General features: G+C 39.7%; 1 protein-coding gene across 1 annotated transcript in view; it reads right to left on the reverse strand.

Annotated features, from left to right (window-relative positions):
- The window catches only part of ddb1 (damage-specific DNA binding protein 1), a 41,541-nt gene that overhangs the window by 12,203 nt on the left and 10,012 nt on the right, over positions 1–19,326 (reverse strand). Inside the window, exons 8-21 of the mRNA XM_071489266.1 lie at positions 18,407–18,490; positions 17,961–18,077; positions 15,134–15,236; positions 14,325–14,400; positions 14,126–14,234; positions 10,952–11,130; positions 10,098–10,261; positions 7,918–8,025; positions 5,608–5,815; positions 5,247–5,342; positions 4,404–4,515; positions 3,402–3,525; positions 1,521–1,685; positions 870–964 (exon numbers count right to left, since the gene is read on the reverse strand). Of these exons, the coding sequence (XP_071345367.1) occupies positions 870–964; positions 1,521–1,685; positions 3,402–3,525; positions 4,404–4,515; positions 5,247–5,342; positions 5,608–5,815; positions 7,918–8,025; positions 10,098–10,261; positions 10,952–11,130; positions 14,126–14,234; positions 14,325–14,400; positions 15,134–15,236; positions 17,961–18,077; positions 18,407–18,490 (1,740 nt within the window). The remainder of the gene's footprint in view (positions 1–869; positions 965–1,520; positions 1,686–3,401; positions 3,526–4,403; positions 4,516–5,246; positions 5,343–5,607; positions 5,816–7,917; positions 8,026–10,097; positions 10,262–10,951; positions 11,131–14,125; positions 14,235–14,324; positions 14,401–15,133; positions 15,237–17,960; positions 18,078–18,406; positions 18,491–19,326) is intronic.

Raw genomic sequence — 19,326 nt, forward strand, 5'->3', positions numbered from 1 at the left:
TACCGGTGTCTCATTTAAAAAAAAAAAAAAAAAGAATAAATGACAAGTCTTTATCTGGACCACTGAACATACTTTTGGTTATTTGTTTAAAAGGGACACACACTCCTAAATGTGGATATCTACCTCGTGTTTCTACACGGTTTGACTTAAGTTAAAAAAGGAACTGAATGATCGAGAAACTGGGCTTTAGCAACTTTCGAGTCTTGTCAGTTAATTATATCAACTTCAGATGTAACCACTGTCGTATGACAACTGGAGCAAGAAGCAGAAAACAGAAGCAGAATTCAGAGGTTTTTGTTTCAATCCTTGGACTAGACGATAAACTATGATGTGTGAAGTAGAGCTGCAATGATTAATGTGCTATTTTTTTTCTTAGTAATTTGGTCTGTAAAATGTCAGGAAGCAGGAAAACAAATGCAGGTCACAGTGTCAAGGTCTGACAGTACCAAGGTGACATCTTCAAACCTCTTGTCCAATCAACAGCCAAAACCAAACATATTCAGTTTACTCTGATGTAGAAAGGAAAAACAAAATTATCACATTAAAGGAGAGGGAACAAGCTTTTTTTTTTTTTTTTTGTTTTTGCTCAAACTAAAGTTGATTATCAAAATAGTCGCTGATTAATTTTCTGTCAATCAACTTATCAATTAATTGACTAATCTTTTCAGGTCTAGCAGAAAGTGAATAAGACACTACAAGAGAAGTGCACTTAGTCAGCAAAGACCAAGTAAGGCAAAAGATTTTAAATTTAACCTTCAAGCTACATTTTTATTTCAGGTCTTCATAATACTCATGAACATTAACTGCAGTTCAGTAAGGAAAAAGTCAAGTGATTCATACAGCTCACAACACCGTCAAGCACCACTTACTGTGCTATTGATGCTGGCCAGCAGTTTGCCATTGAACTCCACCATAGAATAGACGGCTCCTTTCACCTCCTTCTCTGCCACAGTTTGCAGCTTACCTGCAGGAAAGAGCACAATGTCCGTCACTCAGCATATAGTTAATATGTGTTACACAAACTACCAAACTAAACTAGCACCTACAAGATCTTAGCATGGTGGAGCAGAGTGTACCTTTTGACAGTTGTGAAAGAGATGTGGGAAACAGTGCAAAAGAGTAGGTGAGGCATTTAGAATAAGGATGAGGCTAGAATGAAAAGCTACAGGAGGATAAATTAAAGGCAAACAGTGCACCTTGAAAGGGACAGCACATGAAAGGAAATGAGGGGAATCAGTAGTGGTGAGAGGAGGAAAGTCTGATAAATAGCGATAAGAAAATGATTAAGTGAGGAGGGAAACAAGAGCATGGTAGGACAAAGTGTCCATGAGTGAAGAAACAGGAAAGAGGATGGAAAGGAGAAAATGAAACAGGGTGAAGGATGAAGAGAGTAAAGCAAAATAAGTTGAATGAGAGGACAAACAGGATAAGGTGCAAGAAAGTGCATTTGGAATTTGTTTGTTTGTTTGCTGAGAACAGTGAGCGCTAAAAAAAAAAAAAAAAAAAGCCTGGCTACTGACCGTCAGTGTAGTGGAAGACAATTATGCGTCCCTGCTTGGGCTCAGCCTCCTCCGGGTACACCATGGCAGTGCCGACGATAAAATACACTGACGGGTCTTTTCCCAGACGACATGACACCATGCTGAGGGCATACTCACTGGGGAGGAACTGATGGGCATGAAGAACTGAGAGAGATACAAAACACAAATCCCTTAGGAAACTGGATGCGAGAGCAGAAAAATGCAACGTTCTGTTAATAGGATTTAACTTCTTTTTTTTTTTTTTTTTCGTGATTGTCCATCTGTCCTCAGTTTTAAAGGAGGATTCTGGTTTATTACAACTGGAGTCTGGGGTCATGTCACTACATCAAAATCCAGCAGGGTAAACACAAAGCAAGGGAAACGTGAGTGGTAAGATACACAGCCAGGTTTTATAAGAGACAACAGTTCAGTCTTATTATCTAAACCACTTTAACTCCAGGTAGAAATCAAAGTGAGCACATAACAATCCCTCCTGGAGGGTATGGTATGTTTAAGTTGCACAAAGAATTTAACAATCGACAGTTTGGGTAACAATTTGACAATATGCCGTTGTTTGCTCTTCCAAATATGGCTAACATTGAGGTGTGTTTATAGTTAGTATGCTTGCCTGCCGGCTCAAACAATGCTGGCCAAGACCATTAAGATTGTGTAACAAACTGGAATTATCCATGTTCCACATCCTTGGTATATAGACACAGGTGTTTTCAGTGTGTTCACTGTATTTAGCCTAATTAGATTTGCACACACTCATTATTTATTTATCTCCTTCCCTCTCCTGTTAGTTTTATTGCACCTGTCCAGGAAGGACACGTTCCATTTTTATCACTGGTTTGGCTCTTTCTTCTTCTTTTTTTTTTATCCCAGACACTTGGGCTTAACTGAGGCAGTGTACACAGAGTTGACATTAAAATGAAGTGGTAAAGGTACAGCATTAGATCACATGCTCCATAATATTAAGATCTGCAGAAAATTATGCATCTATTTAAACATATGACACAGCTGATATTGATTATAGAGCTGGCATTTAAATAATGTGTAACTGAGACAGTAACTGAATAACCCATTACACTATGAATATGAACCCTGCCTTTCCTCTTACCAGGACGGTTGTAAGCATAAGATGAAGATAAAAAAGAAGGGGGGGGGGGGCTCAGTGTTCACTCAAATCAGTGACTATAGGATACAAACCAGGACCCGCATCAGAATATCTACACATGTGACTGATGAAAATCTCACAACATGTAAATGAGGAGTTATCTGATCGTACATGGATAAACGAGAGTCAGGCCGTGGGTACAAAGTGCTGAAGCAGGCCTTTATTTACATCTTATTAACATATAATAACATAGCCTAATTTATGCAGGTGTGGTAACTCCGGGATTTTTAAAAGGATGCCTTGGCGCAGCACAATCTGCATTGCAAAACAGAGTGGAGGAAAAACCTGCACACTGAGTGGGCTTCACTGTGGAAGTGGTCTGACAGTGTGTTCAATCATTCAGGTATTTCATTAAGAGTCTGTGTTTGTTTTAGGTATTTACTACAAATGATAAGAAAAACATATTTTATGGAGCGCCTTCATAAACCTCAAGCACTAAAAAAATAACTTAAAAGACTAATATTCAAATGAGGCGTAAAATTAAATTATGGATTTAAGCAGATAAACACAAACTTGACTGGTACAACCAGTGTGCACCCAGTTTAAGATCAGATGATTGAGGGATTGGGACCAGGCTGTGGAAAGACTTTTCTGTACTGACCTGGTTACACTCCAAGCTGAGCACATTATTTTACCATCAGAGGCTCCATATAAAAGTACCATCTCTTTGAGATCAAATGGAAATGTACATCTGGCTGTCTCACCTTCAAATGTGTGCTGATCCACGACTAGCAGGCTGTGAACCTCCACCTCTTCACCGAAGGAGGTCTCGTGGGGAGAGGTGCTGCTGGGGAAGAGCTTGCTGGAGCTCACGCTGCTGGAGAGTGCCTGGGAGAATGTGGATTTATGAGATGGGACAAGAGGAGAAGTACAGACAAAGAGAAACCTAATAAAGGGTATGAAGCTGAACTGAAATCTCTATTTCTGTGTGAGCTCAATGGCACAGCTGGAACCATCTGTAGCAGCAGATGTGCAGCTTTTAAAATCAGGTAAACGTCTGTCTGGTCATCATATGTAAGAGGCTTTGTCTTTACAAAGCAGAGTCACCGAGGCAGCGAGTACAGCACACACCTGTCCCATGGGGAAGCTATAGAGCCACATGCTGTCACTGTAAATCTGACTGAAATGACTTTTTTGATTAGCTCTTCAAGTGAGATTCTCTTTTAAATGTTGGTCCTACTATTCTTTCTTGGCAGCTGAAACCCAGTTGTCTAAGTTCCTTGACAGCAAATCAAACAAAAAATGATTTTGTTTAATGTAATTTCAACTTGATTTGAACACTAGGGACAGCTAAATTTAGCTCCGGTTGGTACAACACTTAGAAAATGGTCTTCTCTGTCTTAATTTGTTGCACTGTCTTACTAACTACCTGTGTCTGGAAACAAAAAATTAGATATATATTTTGATTACAATTACACTTTTTTGTGAGAAATAATATTTTTGGGCTACACTAAGATCACAACAATACATTTAGTAGACTATAAAATAAAATGAGAAAACAGCATGAAGGTTTAAACCCTGTCTAGGAGGTATAGCTGCAGTAGACCTCCTAGGTGACTAACAGGACAAGGCATTTGTTGTCATGACAAGCTCGCAGTCTCATGTTATAAATAATGTTCTTAGTCAGCATGCCTGGTTAGATAAGAGAGCAAAACAAACAAGCCCTTGGGTGTTTATTATCCGAGCACAACATGGAGTTACAGTACCTGTGTGCTCGCACTGGGGCGTACGGCAGATGTGGTGCCGCTCACATCCTGAATCTCCACCCTGCTGGACAGAACCCCAAAACACTGGGAAACCTCCTGGTAACAGATCCGCCTGGTGGGGTGTCAACAGAGGTAAACAAAAGGCATGAGAGCCAGCAAAGGGACGATGCAGGTAAACATGGAAAGAACAAAGAGGGGTGAACTGAACAAAACTAAGTGGTCTGACCGATATAACAGTCAAACTTCTAATAACCTATTTACATGGTTCCCACCATGTCTTTAACATCAAATTCAAGGATTTTTTAAAGACTTTCCAGGCCCAACTCCCTAAAATTCAAGGACCCAACACGGCATAGTTTGATTACTGTTAAAACAATAGGGCTCGCAGGCTTTACAGATGCCCACAGACAGCAGATAGAATAAGAGAGACTTGAATGTGTGAACGCTGTGCTGTGTTGCAGTGATGGCAGACATGCAGACAGGCACACTTAGCCTAGCTACTACTGACATTAAGATAAAAAAACAAAAAAAACCCTTCAATTTCCATTTTTGCACAGAATATATAAATTTGAGCACTTTCATTGATTTTTCTTCAAATTCACAAACTTTCAAGGATATCAGGGACCTGTGGGAACCCTGTATTTAATAAGGCTGAGTCATGGCTGTCACTTTTGAGCACAGAGGAGACAAAACATGATTCAGCAGATGTGTCACAGAAGCAACAGGAGGAAGCAGAGGGAGTCAGAGCAAACAGGCACATCCCTGCAAAAACGAAGAACATGCAGCAAATTTGTCTAGATGATGGTTGTGAAATGTTGTAACTCACGATCAGACAGGACTGACCTGGGAGACTCATAGAGGGGAACAGTGCGGATGTGGAGTTTCTGGATCTCGTCGATGGTACCAATGGTCAGAGTGCTGTTGTTGGCCAGAGCCAGACTGTAAAACACACAAGATGCATTAGTAAGAAGAAAAAAAAAAAGAAAAAACAGCCACTTCCTACAAACCAAAACAAAGTTTGATTGTCTGCACTTCGTAATCAACAGAGGACACATCTGAGCCGACTGTGTCCTCTTGAGGATCAAAACAAGTGAAAGCTTGCACGGCTATGAACTCCTCAAACGACAGGTTAGTGCAGCTCCACAGGTTCCAGTGACATTGCAAACTGATAAAATGCACAAGCAGGAAAAGTTCTGCTTCTTACCTGTCAGGATAACCCTCAGAGTTGAGTGGGCACATATAGTTGACCTCCTTGAGGTTGACGTTAGAGAAAACCAGCTTGTGGTTGGAGGAATAGATGACAGTGGGTCGGTCAGAGCAGGCGAACACGTTGGAAGTGGACAGAGACCTGAAGGTCCTCAGCACAGTGGGCTGAGTACCGAGGGTGACCTTCTTGCGCTCGCTGAGAGCACCTGGGGGAAGGAAATAAGATGGCAACAAAAGCTTAATCCCAATTTGAAAGGGTTATGTACCAATCAATGTTTGGGTCAGAGGAGCCACTTGTCAAGTGAGATGACAAAATTTGTCGTTGTGCGCAGAAAATCCATCTCCTTTTTCATGCTAATCAAACCATTCAGTGAGCGTTTGAGCCCTGAGGGACGCATCTGCCTTTGTTATGCATTTTTTAATTATTAGATAATTTATTCCAGTTTTTCCTTAAATCTTTCAACAACTACTTGTCTTAATAGTAGTATGTGTAATTTGCATAGACCTCGTTGTTTTGATGTCCTTGTATTTTGCCTCACAGTAAACACTTTATGACTATGAGCTGATCTAACCAAAGCCAAATGAATAAGTACTTTTATATGCACACAATATCCTGGTTGTGAGTCTTTCCCCTCGTTTTTGATCAAATTCAGAACAAGATGTTTGCAGGGAACATGGAGTAACCTGATTATATTATTATCCCTGTACACATGGTTATATAATTATCCAGGTTTCTGCTCAGTGTTTGATGTTTGTGCAGATGCTTCTTCAAACTTCCTGGACTTTAGAGCTGAAACAATTATAAAAATTGATCTGCAACTATTTTGACAATCAATTAAGCGTTTAAGACAATTTTTCAGGCACTAATGCCAAAGATCCTCAAATTCCAGCTTCTGAAATGTGACAATTTGACACCTTTCTTTGTGGCAGACATTTTTTAAATCCCTGCTGGTTGCATCCCAACCAGACTAAGCAGTATTTTAACGCTTGGCTGAACTTCACTTTTAGATCTAATCACTTGTTATGTAAGATGAGGTTATAGGAAAATGAAGGAGAGGTACAGCACGTCTGAAGTCTTGATTTAAAAATGTTAACAGAGTTTGATGTCCTGGTTGGTAAAACTGTGACTAATTAAAAGTGAAAAAAGGGAATTTGAAGTCAGCTTTAGTAAGAACAAGCAGCCATACACTGGTTTTCCACTAATTTTAAATTGAAGTAAAAATACTCAAAGGCAGTACTACACAGCCTGAGAAAACAGCTGTGTAATGTCCTCTGTGGCTCTTCATTTACCCTGAGAAAATACTTTTTACTACTGAAATGACATCACTTGGGTATCTTGACTGGATGACATCATCTCAGTGACATCACATGGTCTTAGGCTTGGAGGCTACACATTTTATACAGAGAGCCTTCATCACAAACTGAGGGTTTGGAGTTTTAAACATTTGAGCATTTACCAGGTGCTATTGAGCTATGATATACAGTACTTCTATAGGTACTTTAAAAAAAAAGGGGGGATATCTCACCATCTGATGCTTTCATTTCTGCTGTGTATAATGTACCATGGTCCAAATGATTTAATCTGAGAACTCTGAATGCAGCAAAAAAGTCAGTGCTTCCCCACATACAATGTGCAACGACAGCAAGGCTTTTAATTTGAAACTGGAGACACATGGTGACAGCCGACCCGAGGTGAGTGGAAGAGAGAGGGAGAGAAAGAAGAGACGAAGAAAGAGAAGAGAGGTAGATTTATCTAGCTAACACTGAGTTAGATAGATTTTTATTTTCCGTTGATATTCACTCTGACTGCCGGTGTACTATACATGCAAAAAACAGGTACAACTAAAGCCTAAAGACCTAGATAGACAGGCCATCGCAGCCCAGTCAGTGTCTTTACTGGCCTCCTCTGTGTGCCTGTGTGTTGAAACTTAACCCCCCCTGTGGTGGCACATAGCATGTTTAAAACCATCAAAAATAAAATAAAGAGACTCATATTTACCACTGATTAAGTACATTGGTAAATTTTCGGTGTTAAATTCTATATATGACATAATGATAAAAAAAAGATAGGATGAGATGTTTGGATCAAAATTGTATTTCACTACTTGTAACATCACTTTCTTCCAGCTGGAAAGTTTCTCAACCACTACTTTCAGACACAGTGCTGGCAGTTATGCAATTCTCCATGAAATAATATTCTAAAAATGAAAATGTTCTCAGACAGCTTCCAATAGCCCTGCCCGGAGGCCAATATCAGTCTGAGAAGTTTGAGAAGCTTTTTTTCTAAGCGGTGTTGTGAAAGACCTACCAGTCTGCAGGTCCAGACCAAAGTAGAAGAGCGCGCCATCTCCCAGGGCACACAGCAGGTAGTAGCTGCCTTCAAAGGTGGTCATTAGGATTGAGCGTGGGATGATTTCTGAGGAAACACACAATCAAGTGATTTATTTTTCCTGTACTCTCCAGTCAGAGGGTCATGGATGTACACCAAAGTGATAAATGTCTGCAAAAATGTTTTTGTCAGATTAATCAATAAGGGTCATCGGCTGGGGTGCCTGCTAACTTTTTGAAAAAAACAAACAAACAAAAAAAACATTTGAATGCTGCAGGGTAAATATTAAGTCTTTTGTCTTTTCCATTTCCCAAACTGTTTCTCTGACTGGAGGCCAATTACATCAAAACAGCACTGGCTTTGATTAAGTGCTTGTTGGCTGACTCTTCACAAAGCGGCAGTGTTCAAAAAAAGAAAAAGAAAACTGTAAAATGTTGCTATTTGAAAAGTTGCACGTTTCCATTAAAATGTAGATCAGTTATTTGAAGTAAGTGGGCTAAAACTATAAAGGGCTGTGTTCTATTGAGAAACTACATACAGAAAAAGCTAATCTAAATTAAAAATATAATTCATGTCAACAATACTAACACAACCTAAGTGCAAACATGCAGTGTTAAAATTCTCTTCTTCCACTGACAAAGATAAAAACATCAACAATGTGAAGAGCGTAGTGGCTTTTAATTTGAAGGTTTCTTGTACTTGTAAAAATGTAAGTCTGCAGTCAGACTGCTCTTGTTAGGGGAGTGAGCGAGGGGGCACAGTTTGAGGAGTATGAGCACCGAGCAGCTGTCACTCAAACACACTTGGAAGATGAAATGTGACACTGTGGGAAAGAGTGTAGACATATTCTTAATGGATGAACCATTCTTACTGGAAAGTAAGAGTCCTGCCTGTGCCAGTTCACCATGTTATGAAACTTTGTCTCCAGTGACAGTTGATTTTTTCATAAGTTTCACCAGAAAAGAAGTCAAGTCCTCTCCTGCATATTTTAACATTCTAAGTTTAAATTGTTTCCAAGCATCTAAATGGTGCACGGAATGTGTTTGGGGCTGGCAGCATAGTTGATGCTCAAGTTTTCATCAAGAATACACAAAAAAAGAATTTAACAGGATATGACATTTATCAACTGAAATATATGAAACTGCTGATACAATCAATTTTTATTTATTGGATAATTTAAAGGAATAGTGTCACATTCTGTCCAATAGATAAAAGATAAAATCCAACTACTAGAACCCCAAAAGCTCACTAATCAACACGTCACATCTCGTTTATTTAGACTATTACCTATTACCTACACTACTTCTAGGCCGGGAGCCACTGCAAATATAAAATATATGAGATATAAGACATAATGAGATTATGATTGAGATTTAGTTGTGCTGATGGGTATTTTTTTACCCTTTGAAAAGAACCAGATGAGCCGTTCCCTCTATGCTACGCTAAGCTGGCTGCCTGCTGGCACCGGCTTCATTCTGAATGTGGTATTGATCTTCTGGTTTAACTCCCTGCATCAAAGCAAAATGTTGAAAGATCCCATAAATGGACTGACTACATTTGTGTTACACCAGCTCCACTTGTTGTGTTGCATTATTATCCCGTTGTTGTACTTTGTATTTCTACTGTTTCAACCACCTGATCATTTTTAGTAATTACCTTTTTGCCACCTTCAGCCATGTGAGGAACAGCAGGGGATCTCCATTTAAAATTTCCTCCTCCACTGCAATTGCTGCTTCTACCCCTTTAGGTTCATTGGAAGGTGGAATTGATTTTTTAAAACTGCTTTTTACCCATTTAATGACCAATTTATTTGTATTTTCAAAACTGATTCACAACCTTTACTTATTGCTTATCACCACTTAACCGCTATGACTTATTAAGGGATGATACGCACTGAATGATAAAAAAATATTTCACCCCCCTGGATTTTTCCTTCCTTGTGTGAAGATTTTTTGGGAGTTTTTTTTCTTGCTTTCTGATAGAGCCTGGTTTAGGTTGGGACTCTTTGCTTTCATGGATCTGTGAAGCCCACTGAGACAATGTATGTGCTACTGGGCTATATAAAGATCACATCATCTCTGCCCACCTATCTCCCCCGACAAGTCAGTAACAGCTTTCCTGTTCTCGTGTCAGTGCTCGCCACCTCTCTTTCCTCTCACCTCCACCCAGCATTTCTTTGTGCAGGGCAGTGAAGCAAGGAAGTTTGAGCACACGGGCTGAGATGTCAGTCCAGAGTCCCACAGCACAGAGCGGTGATTCAGCGCCGGCCTCCCCCAGAGGTGTGATGTCCAGGCAGGCCACCTCGTGCTCCATCTCCGTGGTACTGAGGAAGGTAGAGAGGACGTGAGAAAAACAACAGCAAGCCGCCCTGCACGTTGTGTGAATGTGGATGACGATGTTCGACACACAGCGGGACAAAATGACTAAATGTGTTAGAGACACAGAGCAAATGTTGTAATTGATTTTTTTTTCCCTGAAGAGAGATGTAAATTGAAAAATGTTCCACAGTCGTCTGGTGAGTTGAGCTGTGAGTTCACACTGTCTAAAAGTTGCCGAACAACATTTACATTTCCTAAAAAACTGGAAAATTTCAACATTTTCATTCTAAAGATCAATTGGCCACAGCTGGATTTTTTGGTCATTACACATTTTGCTTTCCCTTGTTTCAGCTCTGATGAGAATTTAATTCCATTAACAGCAGCTCCAGTTGAGAAATCCTAAAGTAATTAGCAGCTGATCAGTTACTTCCTGAGCGACTTCAAGTTCTGCATTAATTTTCTGCAATGGAACAATTTGAGGACAAACAGCTGCATCCATCAATACTGTAGATGGATCTCAGGGATAAAATGCAACTGTCATTCAAACAGTCACACAATTGTTGATTAAACAGTAACCCATGACCGTTACTCTGACTGCACAAAAATAAAAACATGCAAATAAAATAACATAATACCAAAATGTAGGTGTTGAGAGGTTGTGTAAATGTGTGTGTGTGTGTGTGTGTGTGTCTAACCTAATCTGTTTGAGTTCTCCAGCCAGGATCTGCAGGTAGTAGAGGGCCCGTCCAACGGCAAGCACCACCTGAGTGTGGTTGCAGGCAGCTACACTGATGTTCCTGCCCTGTGGCTCTTTCCATTCACTCACTAATGCCTTGCTGTCCTGGAGCACCAGACGCACAGAGCCTGACGTGATCTGGAGGCACACACAGTTTTTCCTTTAAAGATTATTTTTGCATAAAATTTTTGAGAAGTGACAGAAAGGATGATGCAGAGACTGGGAGCTAATATATGAAGAAGTGTCAAAGCTAAGCCGATTGTTTATATGTGGTTCTGTGCCAGGATCGTTGCTGCACTTATTTTAATGCCTGAAAAGAAATTATGATTAATTTCAAATTCCACAACATTTGTATTTTTTTAATACAAATGTGATGAGAATATGATTTTGATGGTTGAAAGAAGATTAATGACTTTCTATTTCATCCTCAGCCACTTAACACATTAACAAATGGACCATATACCAGATTCTTGAGTCATGTGATAATATTTAAGAATAATGAGGACACTTTCAGCAATCCTGGTGAAGCTAATACACATGGAAGATAAATAGAATTTGAGTAGCAAACAAAAATCAAGGCTACGATGACATTTTCTCACTAGAAACCATGAAAGAATGATATGTATTAATGCAAAACACAGCAATTTAATCACAACAGAAATGTCAAGAAATATGACTAAACAAAAAGAAGTTCTTTGATCTCAGACATTAAACAAACTTGTTTGTGTTTTCAAGACCTATTATGAGTTTTCGAAAAGATAATTTGATTGCTTTTCTGCTGCATGCACCAGAGAAGCACCTGTTAGAAGCCCCCCAGGTTAATGGGAAATACAAATTTAATATTGAAAATTTAATAATACGATGGAGAGAGCCACAAAGGAGTGAAGCAGCAAGAGAAGACAGAGGAAAAAAAAGAGCAGGGGAGGCCTCATTAACAGACTGCAGCCGGTACAAACAAGAGACTACCTATAAACCGAGGTTGCACTGTTAAGGAGCACACATAATATGGTGGTGTAATGAGACGCTACGGAAAATATTAAAGACAGGGTCCTTAATGGAGTCCTTGAAAGCAGTCGTGAAGATTATATTGTTATTATAAAATATATATATGTGTATATACATGTATATATACACAAATACTCTTGCTTTCTGCCCTAAGCCACTGTAAATAATACAAGTCCATAGTTGTATTTAAACTTGCATTGAAGCCAAGACTTCATATATACAAATATATATGTAATAAAAATGTAGATTAAAGTTACTGATTGGTCACATATTTCCAGCCTGGGGCACAAGAATCTACAGTTCGGGCAGTGATTACGTATGTCTGAACCAAATCCTAAGGGAATTCATACAATAGTTGCTGAGGCATTTCACTAAAAACTAAAAGTATCAACTTCATAGTGGCACTAGAGGAAAAAATCATCAGGGTTAATCCTCTGGGGAACATAAACCAAGCAACCAACATTGGCTTTTGACCACTAGGTATAGAAAACACTATCTATGGTTGTTGAGTCTGATATTCAGCACCAGCTTGGTCTCAAACTCCTCCAAAGAAGAACATCAGGGTTCTTGTGGACGCTCAGCATTGTGTACCACGTTGTTAATCAGCTGCTTCTTTAGATTTTTGCAAATTCATGCTGGGCGGGTAGAACACAGTTGGCTTGTCTGAGCTTGTTTGCTGTAAACTGCTGCCTGCAGTTTTTTATTGCAAGGTTAATTAGAGCAGTTAGGTTCAAGCACACAGTCTACGTGTGGGATGGAGAACAAAAATAACAGGGCTTCGAACTGCAAAAAGCCACAGAGTCATTTGGTTATTGGTTTTAGGAATATAAGCAACCCTTTCATTTCATTTGATTCATTGTTAGTGTAAAAATATATTGCTATGTGCACTGTTTTTAATGTGATAATAGTATGTTTTTCTTCCTGCCACAGTGTCTTTTGTGATGCAACCACTGAAAGCCAAGCTAAAATAAAAACCTAACTCTGCAGCTCTTGGCTTCAATGCAAGTTTAAATACAACTATGGACTTGTATTATTTACAGTGGCTTTGTCTTAGGAAAGAAAGAAATAGTGGTGATAGTAACTATCACATTAGAAAAAATGTGAAAATGTATTCAGTGCAAATATACCAACTCTGACAGGAAAAGGAGTGAGTCAAATGTTTTTAAAACACAAGGAGGGTTGTGTTTCAAAGCTGATTGTCACATAAAGACTTCTGGTTGAGTGTCCAACAGTTGGCAGAATCCCAGCAGGTTTCCTTCTCATTTTGAGAAGGCAGGCTGAAACTTGAATTTAAATCAAGTGCAATATTCATCTCAACCAAGTGTAAAATGCATGAAGTCCTTTTACGCTCTTCACATCCACAACTGCCCCTTTCAATCATGTATGATTCAGCTCCAGCAAAGTGTATCTTATTAAATGGAGTAAGGCCACAGTTGAATAATAAATTTCTATAATTAATTTTGAATTTGTGAAATTAGCTGATATTTCTGTTTTGAACTGCAATGTACAAATAGTGCAAGTCAGCAAATTCTAGGAGAGTAGGCTCACACATTACACGGGTGAATGTTCCCCTCCAGACATGTTTTACAACTGTCTAAAAAATATTCTGCTATGATTAAAAAATTTTAACATAACATGGTTTTCACATATGAAAAGTAAGAAAAAAAAAAAAAGAAAAAAGAAAAAGAAAGCCCCGCCCATCACCACTGCTTGCGCTAGCGCCAGGTTAACCGGTGGAAGAGTTGCGTGAATCAAGCTACAGCTACACGTTTGAGCCTCAGTCAGTCAGACCCAGATCCAGATGTTTCTCTGCCCCCCCTCCCAGCAAGTTCACAGGATTTGCTGCTTAGGTTTGTGGCGTATGAAACCCTGGCTGTCTGAGTGCATTTTTTGAGATTGTTGACAGCACAGTGCAGTTCCAAGATGGAAATACTCATCCATGGTGTTGACTGCTTATTTCCCTCATGACATGTCTTGTATGATATAAAAAACACTATGTTAACAAGGTTAAAAACTCGATTTTCATTGGAGGGGAAACGTGTTCTGGTGAACCACACAGGAAGCACATGTCCTTAACACTTATAACTTTATTTTTTCTGTGTGTGTGTGTGTCTGTGTGTATACAAACTTGAATGAGCTGCTGGTGCGCGACGTTGCCACAGTAAAATGTCTGCTGGTTGTCCACAAAGCCTGGAAGTTCAGTCTCTTCTACCTCCTCGCCACTCAGCATCAACACTCTGGGGGAAAACACTCTCTTAAGATAAGAAACCCGCACCCAGAATTGACTCCACGCTTATCTGGTATGCTGCCCTGCAAACAACACCTACCGTGTTTGACCCACGAAAGACAGCACCAGCATGTCATCTGTCTCTCTGCCTGCCTCAGAGCGGAGCGGCCACAAACCTTTAAGGGAAACAGGGGAAAAACGTGTGTTAGAAAGAAAGGTAAGAGAAAGAGAAAGAAAGGAAAGAAATACAATAGCTAGCCAGTATTCAAGCTTCAAGATCTTGAACTATTCCATCTGTCAAATGTTAACATGTTGGAAGATGCACAGGTTACAGATCCCTCCCAGAGAGCCATTGACCAGCTAAGTGAATAATTGCCTCTCATCAAGAGGCCAGGAGAAGAGGTAGCAGCTGAGACATCCAGAGCAGAGCTCGTCAATAAACAGCTGAAGCCTAACAAGCACAAGAAGACCTTAACTGGCTTGTGTGTCTCATTTTAGCATCAGAGAACAGTCTAGGAGGAGAAAACTAATTTTCCAGGATTAAGAGGTGTCTGCAATTGTTAAAACCTGATGGAATTCTTCAATTTGACATTTGACTGTTGCAGATACTGCAGTACTCTTTGGTTTACTAAATGAAAACAAATGTTTCCAAATCTAACTTTGGCAATATTCCTGTTCTTCTAAAAAATACAGAGCCAAGACCTATGACATCTGCGCCATCTGCTCCCGCTAACATGCTGAGCTTGGACGAGCAACAGCTGGCGTCTTGGCCAGGTGACGAAAACAGATGTGCAGGTTGAAATGGCTCTGATCCCAAGTCAGTCACGGATTAAGGTCCAGATAAAGTCAAGACTTAATAGGGAGGAGGTGGAGGAGACACAGACACACACATACAGACAACACACAAACCTTTGATTCCCGGTAGGTCAATGCTGGCATGTTCATGAATCCCAATGCCGTTGCGGATAATCCGAAGAGAGCCCTCTTTGAACGCACCGGAGCACGTCACCAGCTAAAAGCAGCAAAGAGACATAAAGACATGAACTGAGATATGAGGGTGTGATTATTTTTGTCCTTTTTTGGGGGTATTATGGAGATGAGAGTGAGATCCTTTTTTTCCCTTTAACATCTTATTTTATTCTTATGATAGCGTCCTAGCTCTACTCTAGTAATGTTTTTTAAAGGGTAACTCCAGTTTTATACCACCTTATTTTGTACTGTGCCACCATTCATATCTGTAATAATAACACTGTACATTGCACTCATTAATTACTAATTAGTCACCTTTAACTGCTGTGATATGAACTCTGACTTCAATGGGAGTCATAGGCTCACTCTGTGTCTAACTTGTGTCGTAGTAGTTAGAATATTCAGGTTCAATGGTGGTGGTGGTATAGCAGTAACAGTATGCCTCATGGTCACTAAAGGGGAAGTTTTCTCTGCTGCTGAATGTGGTTTCTTGCCAGCAGCAGGTGGTGGTGACTGTTGCTTGAAAAAAGCTTCAGCAATCGTTGTGTTTACAAGACAAGAGGTTATAATACGCCCTCTGAGCAGTGCTACTTCTTCAAGGCAGACTGGAGGCCACAGTGAGTTGCTCTCAGAAAGTGAGGAGACGGGCTGAGGCTAGGTGCTTAGTGTGCTAACTTAAGTACAAAAAAAAAAGAGGTGACAGAAACAAGAGTTAACATTGGCGTTGCTTTCCACCACTGGAGACAACTCTCGGTGAGTAAAGGAATGAAGCTTACTGAACTCACAAAGTTTCCTCTAGACTGGTAAGTAAACAGCTGTTAATGCTAACATTAGCTATCTAGCAATAGCAAAAATTACTTACTTCTGGTACATGCAGTCAAATGAACAACTTAGTAGTACCAGTTATAGCAGTAGTGCTAACTGCTGTAGCGCTGTACGATCTAAGACCCAGTATCAGTTTATAATGGCGCTTCTCTGAGATTACTACTACAAACATGACAACAGTGTCAAGATCCAACACCCTAAAGGTAAATTATTCTAGTGTCAGTACAGTCTGGCTGGAGAGCACCAGAATGTGATTTATTCATCCAGTCATGGTACACTAACAGGATTAATACCAGAGCCCATAATAATCTCAGCCCCTACCACCTGCCAACCAGCACCTTCATCCTCATGGAAATAACCACCGTGAACCTGGCAGCCCACTTAACTCCCCCGACCATGTTCTCAAATGCCCTCACACTCTCATGGGACTGACTGAACCCTCATAATCTGCACAAATTATGTTCATGTGTTATTTATGCAGGTCTTATCAGTCATAAACCCCAGCATGGTTTGCAGTTGCACATTTGCGAATATAATAATTTTTCCATCTCTGACTTTACTGCCACACTTTCTCTGAGGGTGTGTTTTGCCCTGCAGCCTGTGCATCATTCCTTTACTGTTTTGGAACGTGTCTTTACCAATTAACGAGGTCAAATGCTCGGTGGATTTCTCAGCAAATGGCAAATTAAGACAATAGTGATTGGATTTAGAGTGTTTGGATGAATACAGTTAGTGACTGACTGTGTGATGGTCTGTACCCAGAGTCTGGCTCAGTGCTCTAGTGGACTGCTGCCTTTGGAACTGCATCAAGAACCCAGAGGCCTGGTCTCAAACCCTGCCAACTAAACCTTCTGTGGTGCATCTCTCCATACTTCACCGTTTCATCTCCCTCTGTTTCAGTGATTCCTCACAAAGGAGGACAAATATTCACATCAAAAGAAGTGTTTTTGCTAAACTACAATATTTCTGCAGCATTGTGTCTAAGAATGTACCTAAAACAGACTCCATCAGCAGCTGGTTGCAATAAAAACAAATAATGTTTTGATATTCAAGAAAAAAAAAGGCAAATCACCTCCTTATTTTTACCAGGTACAAATATGAAAGTGTGTCCTCTTGCTGCCTTTTAGCATTCAATACGGGTTATATCACATTAAATTCAGAAGCAAACTGTTTGACAATTGCTAAAGATAAACAAACTCAAGTACACAGTGCTAAAGATGATGGATTGTTAGGATACATGCAGACAGGGAATAATCGAGAAGAGGTCTTCACTGTCACTTTTAATGGGTGTAAATATTATTAGAGGAAATGGCATGCACTGCAATCTGCCTCTTTGCAACTGAACAAGAAAGGCAATTTAAGTCTGTGTACGAGAGATGCATTTTAATATCAGGTATAATCGCGGTCCAGCTAAATCATATTTGGACGCAAATGAGAGACCGGGTGCATTTTACTAGCAGGTGAACAGAGGACCCTGGCAATAAAAAAAAATAAAAATAAAAAAAATGAATAGACAAAAGAAGTTCACTCAGACTTCCTTTAAAAAATGCACAGGAAGCTGTGTGTTGATGTCAGCAAGAATCTTCTCTACCAGGCTACTTAAGCCAGCGGCAGGTTTGTGCTGTAGCATGTTGCGTGCTTAATTCTGCTGACAAAAACAGACTTAACAGGACTCAAGAAGCTAGCCGCAATGGTGGTAAAAGCCCAGACACCCTGGAGGCTGTGACAAAGAGGATGATAAAGAGGAAAACACAGATGGAGACTCACTATAAGCTAAAATGTGTATCCAGTGACTGTTAGGACGGTTTATTTGGTAATCGCCATGTCTACATCTTCTGTTGAATGCCCCAAGAAAGCTTTTATTATATCTGAATGATTCACTTTCAACATGTAACTGTGATGTAGTTTCACAGAAATAAAGGATTCAGTTTGGGGTCTTTACCTGGCCCTGGCCTTGTCTCTCCAGGTCCACCACACACATGTCCACAATAGGCCCCAGATTGGTGAATGTCTCCATCACTGCCACATATGAGCCCTGGTCATTGCTGTCCACGTTGAGCTGCAGAGAAACAAGCAGAACCCCATTGGAAGAACAGGAAGGAAGGAAGATCAAAATACAAATTACCTCTTTAAAATGAATTGTTTTTTTGGAAGCTTTGCTAAAGTTTCAAACAATCTAAAGAAAAACAATTAGACGAGAAGTAAAAAGTTCCTTTCGTTTCTTTTTATTTCTAACCAGAGTTCAAAAGCTTTAAACTTGTTTTGTTAGTTTCCTTTATTTCCCAAAAACCTGAGAGAACTTCCCAACATTACTTTCTTTTCAAAGCTGGCTAAATTCATGACCTTCATAACTGTAAAACTATGAAACTTTGCTCTGTTGCTGCTTACCTTCACTAGCTGTGAGTCACCCAGTCTGGAGCCCACAAAGACCACACCATTGTCCAAGTAGGTCAAACACTCTGCAATAGACGTCTGTCAATGGAGAGGGACACAAAAACTCAGATTCTTAGGCCATGTCCAACACATTACTTACTTTCCCAATTTTCATTCATTTCATCATCTTGTCTAGAAAATGTTAACGCAGGTAAAATGTCATCACAATTTTACTGTGTGGCATCTTCAAATTGCTCTTTTTGTTCGAGCAGCAGCAACGATTTTCCTTTCATATCAGCAGCAAATTCTCACAGTGGACAAATTAGCATTTTTTGCCAGAAAAACTCAGAATATTAATCATTTAACAGAACAGTTTCTGATTAATTTGCTGTCAGTGGACTAATAATTTAAACTCCAGGCCATATTATTGCAGATAGATTTGAAAAGACAGTACATTTTTCTCTCCACTGTGGCATCCCATCCACATTAAGTCAGCATTTACAAAGCAAACTTCGGGTCTGGCCCAACTCTTTCTAAATACTAATTTTGTCAGTCAGTGTCAGCTGATGGCACACATCCATGAAAACACTGATTTGAATAAGGGTCTCAATACAACAATTAGCACAAATAAGTTATTAATAATCAATTTTTATAATAGATTATGCATCTAAGGGATCTATGTGAAAAAGGGAAAACTTCTTATATGCAAGTTTCAGCTTTGTCTCCTTGTTTTGTTTTTATTGTTGATCAAACAAAATTAGCAATCATGTGATATCACTTAAGGCTCTGGTCATTTCAGGTGGGAATTATTTATACTATTATTTTTAACATTTAACACGCCAAACTATTAACTGAAAAAAATAATTGGAAAATTACTTAACAAAAGCGATGATTATTTGCAGCCCAACTCGTGCAATTGGCTAACACCAACAAGA

The sequence above is a fragment of the Trachinotus anak genome, unplaced genomic scaffold (genome assembly GCF_046630095.1).
Source record: "Trachinotus anak isolate AG129_WGS33_773 ecotype Australia unplaced genomic scaffold, CSIRO_AGI_Tana_v1 ptg000011l, whole genome shotgun sequence".
NCBI lineage: Eukaryota > Metazoa > Chordata > Actinopteri > Carangiformes > Carangidae > Trachinotus > Trachinotus anak.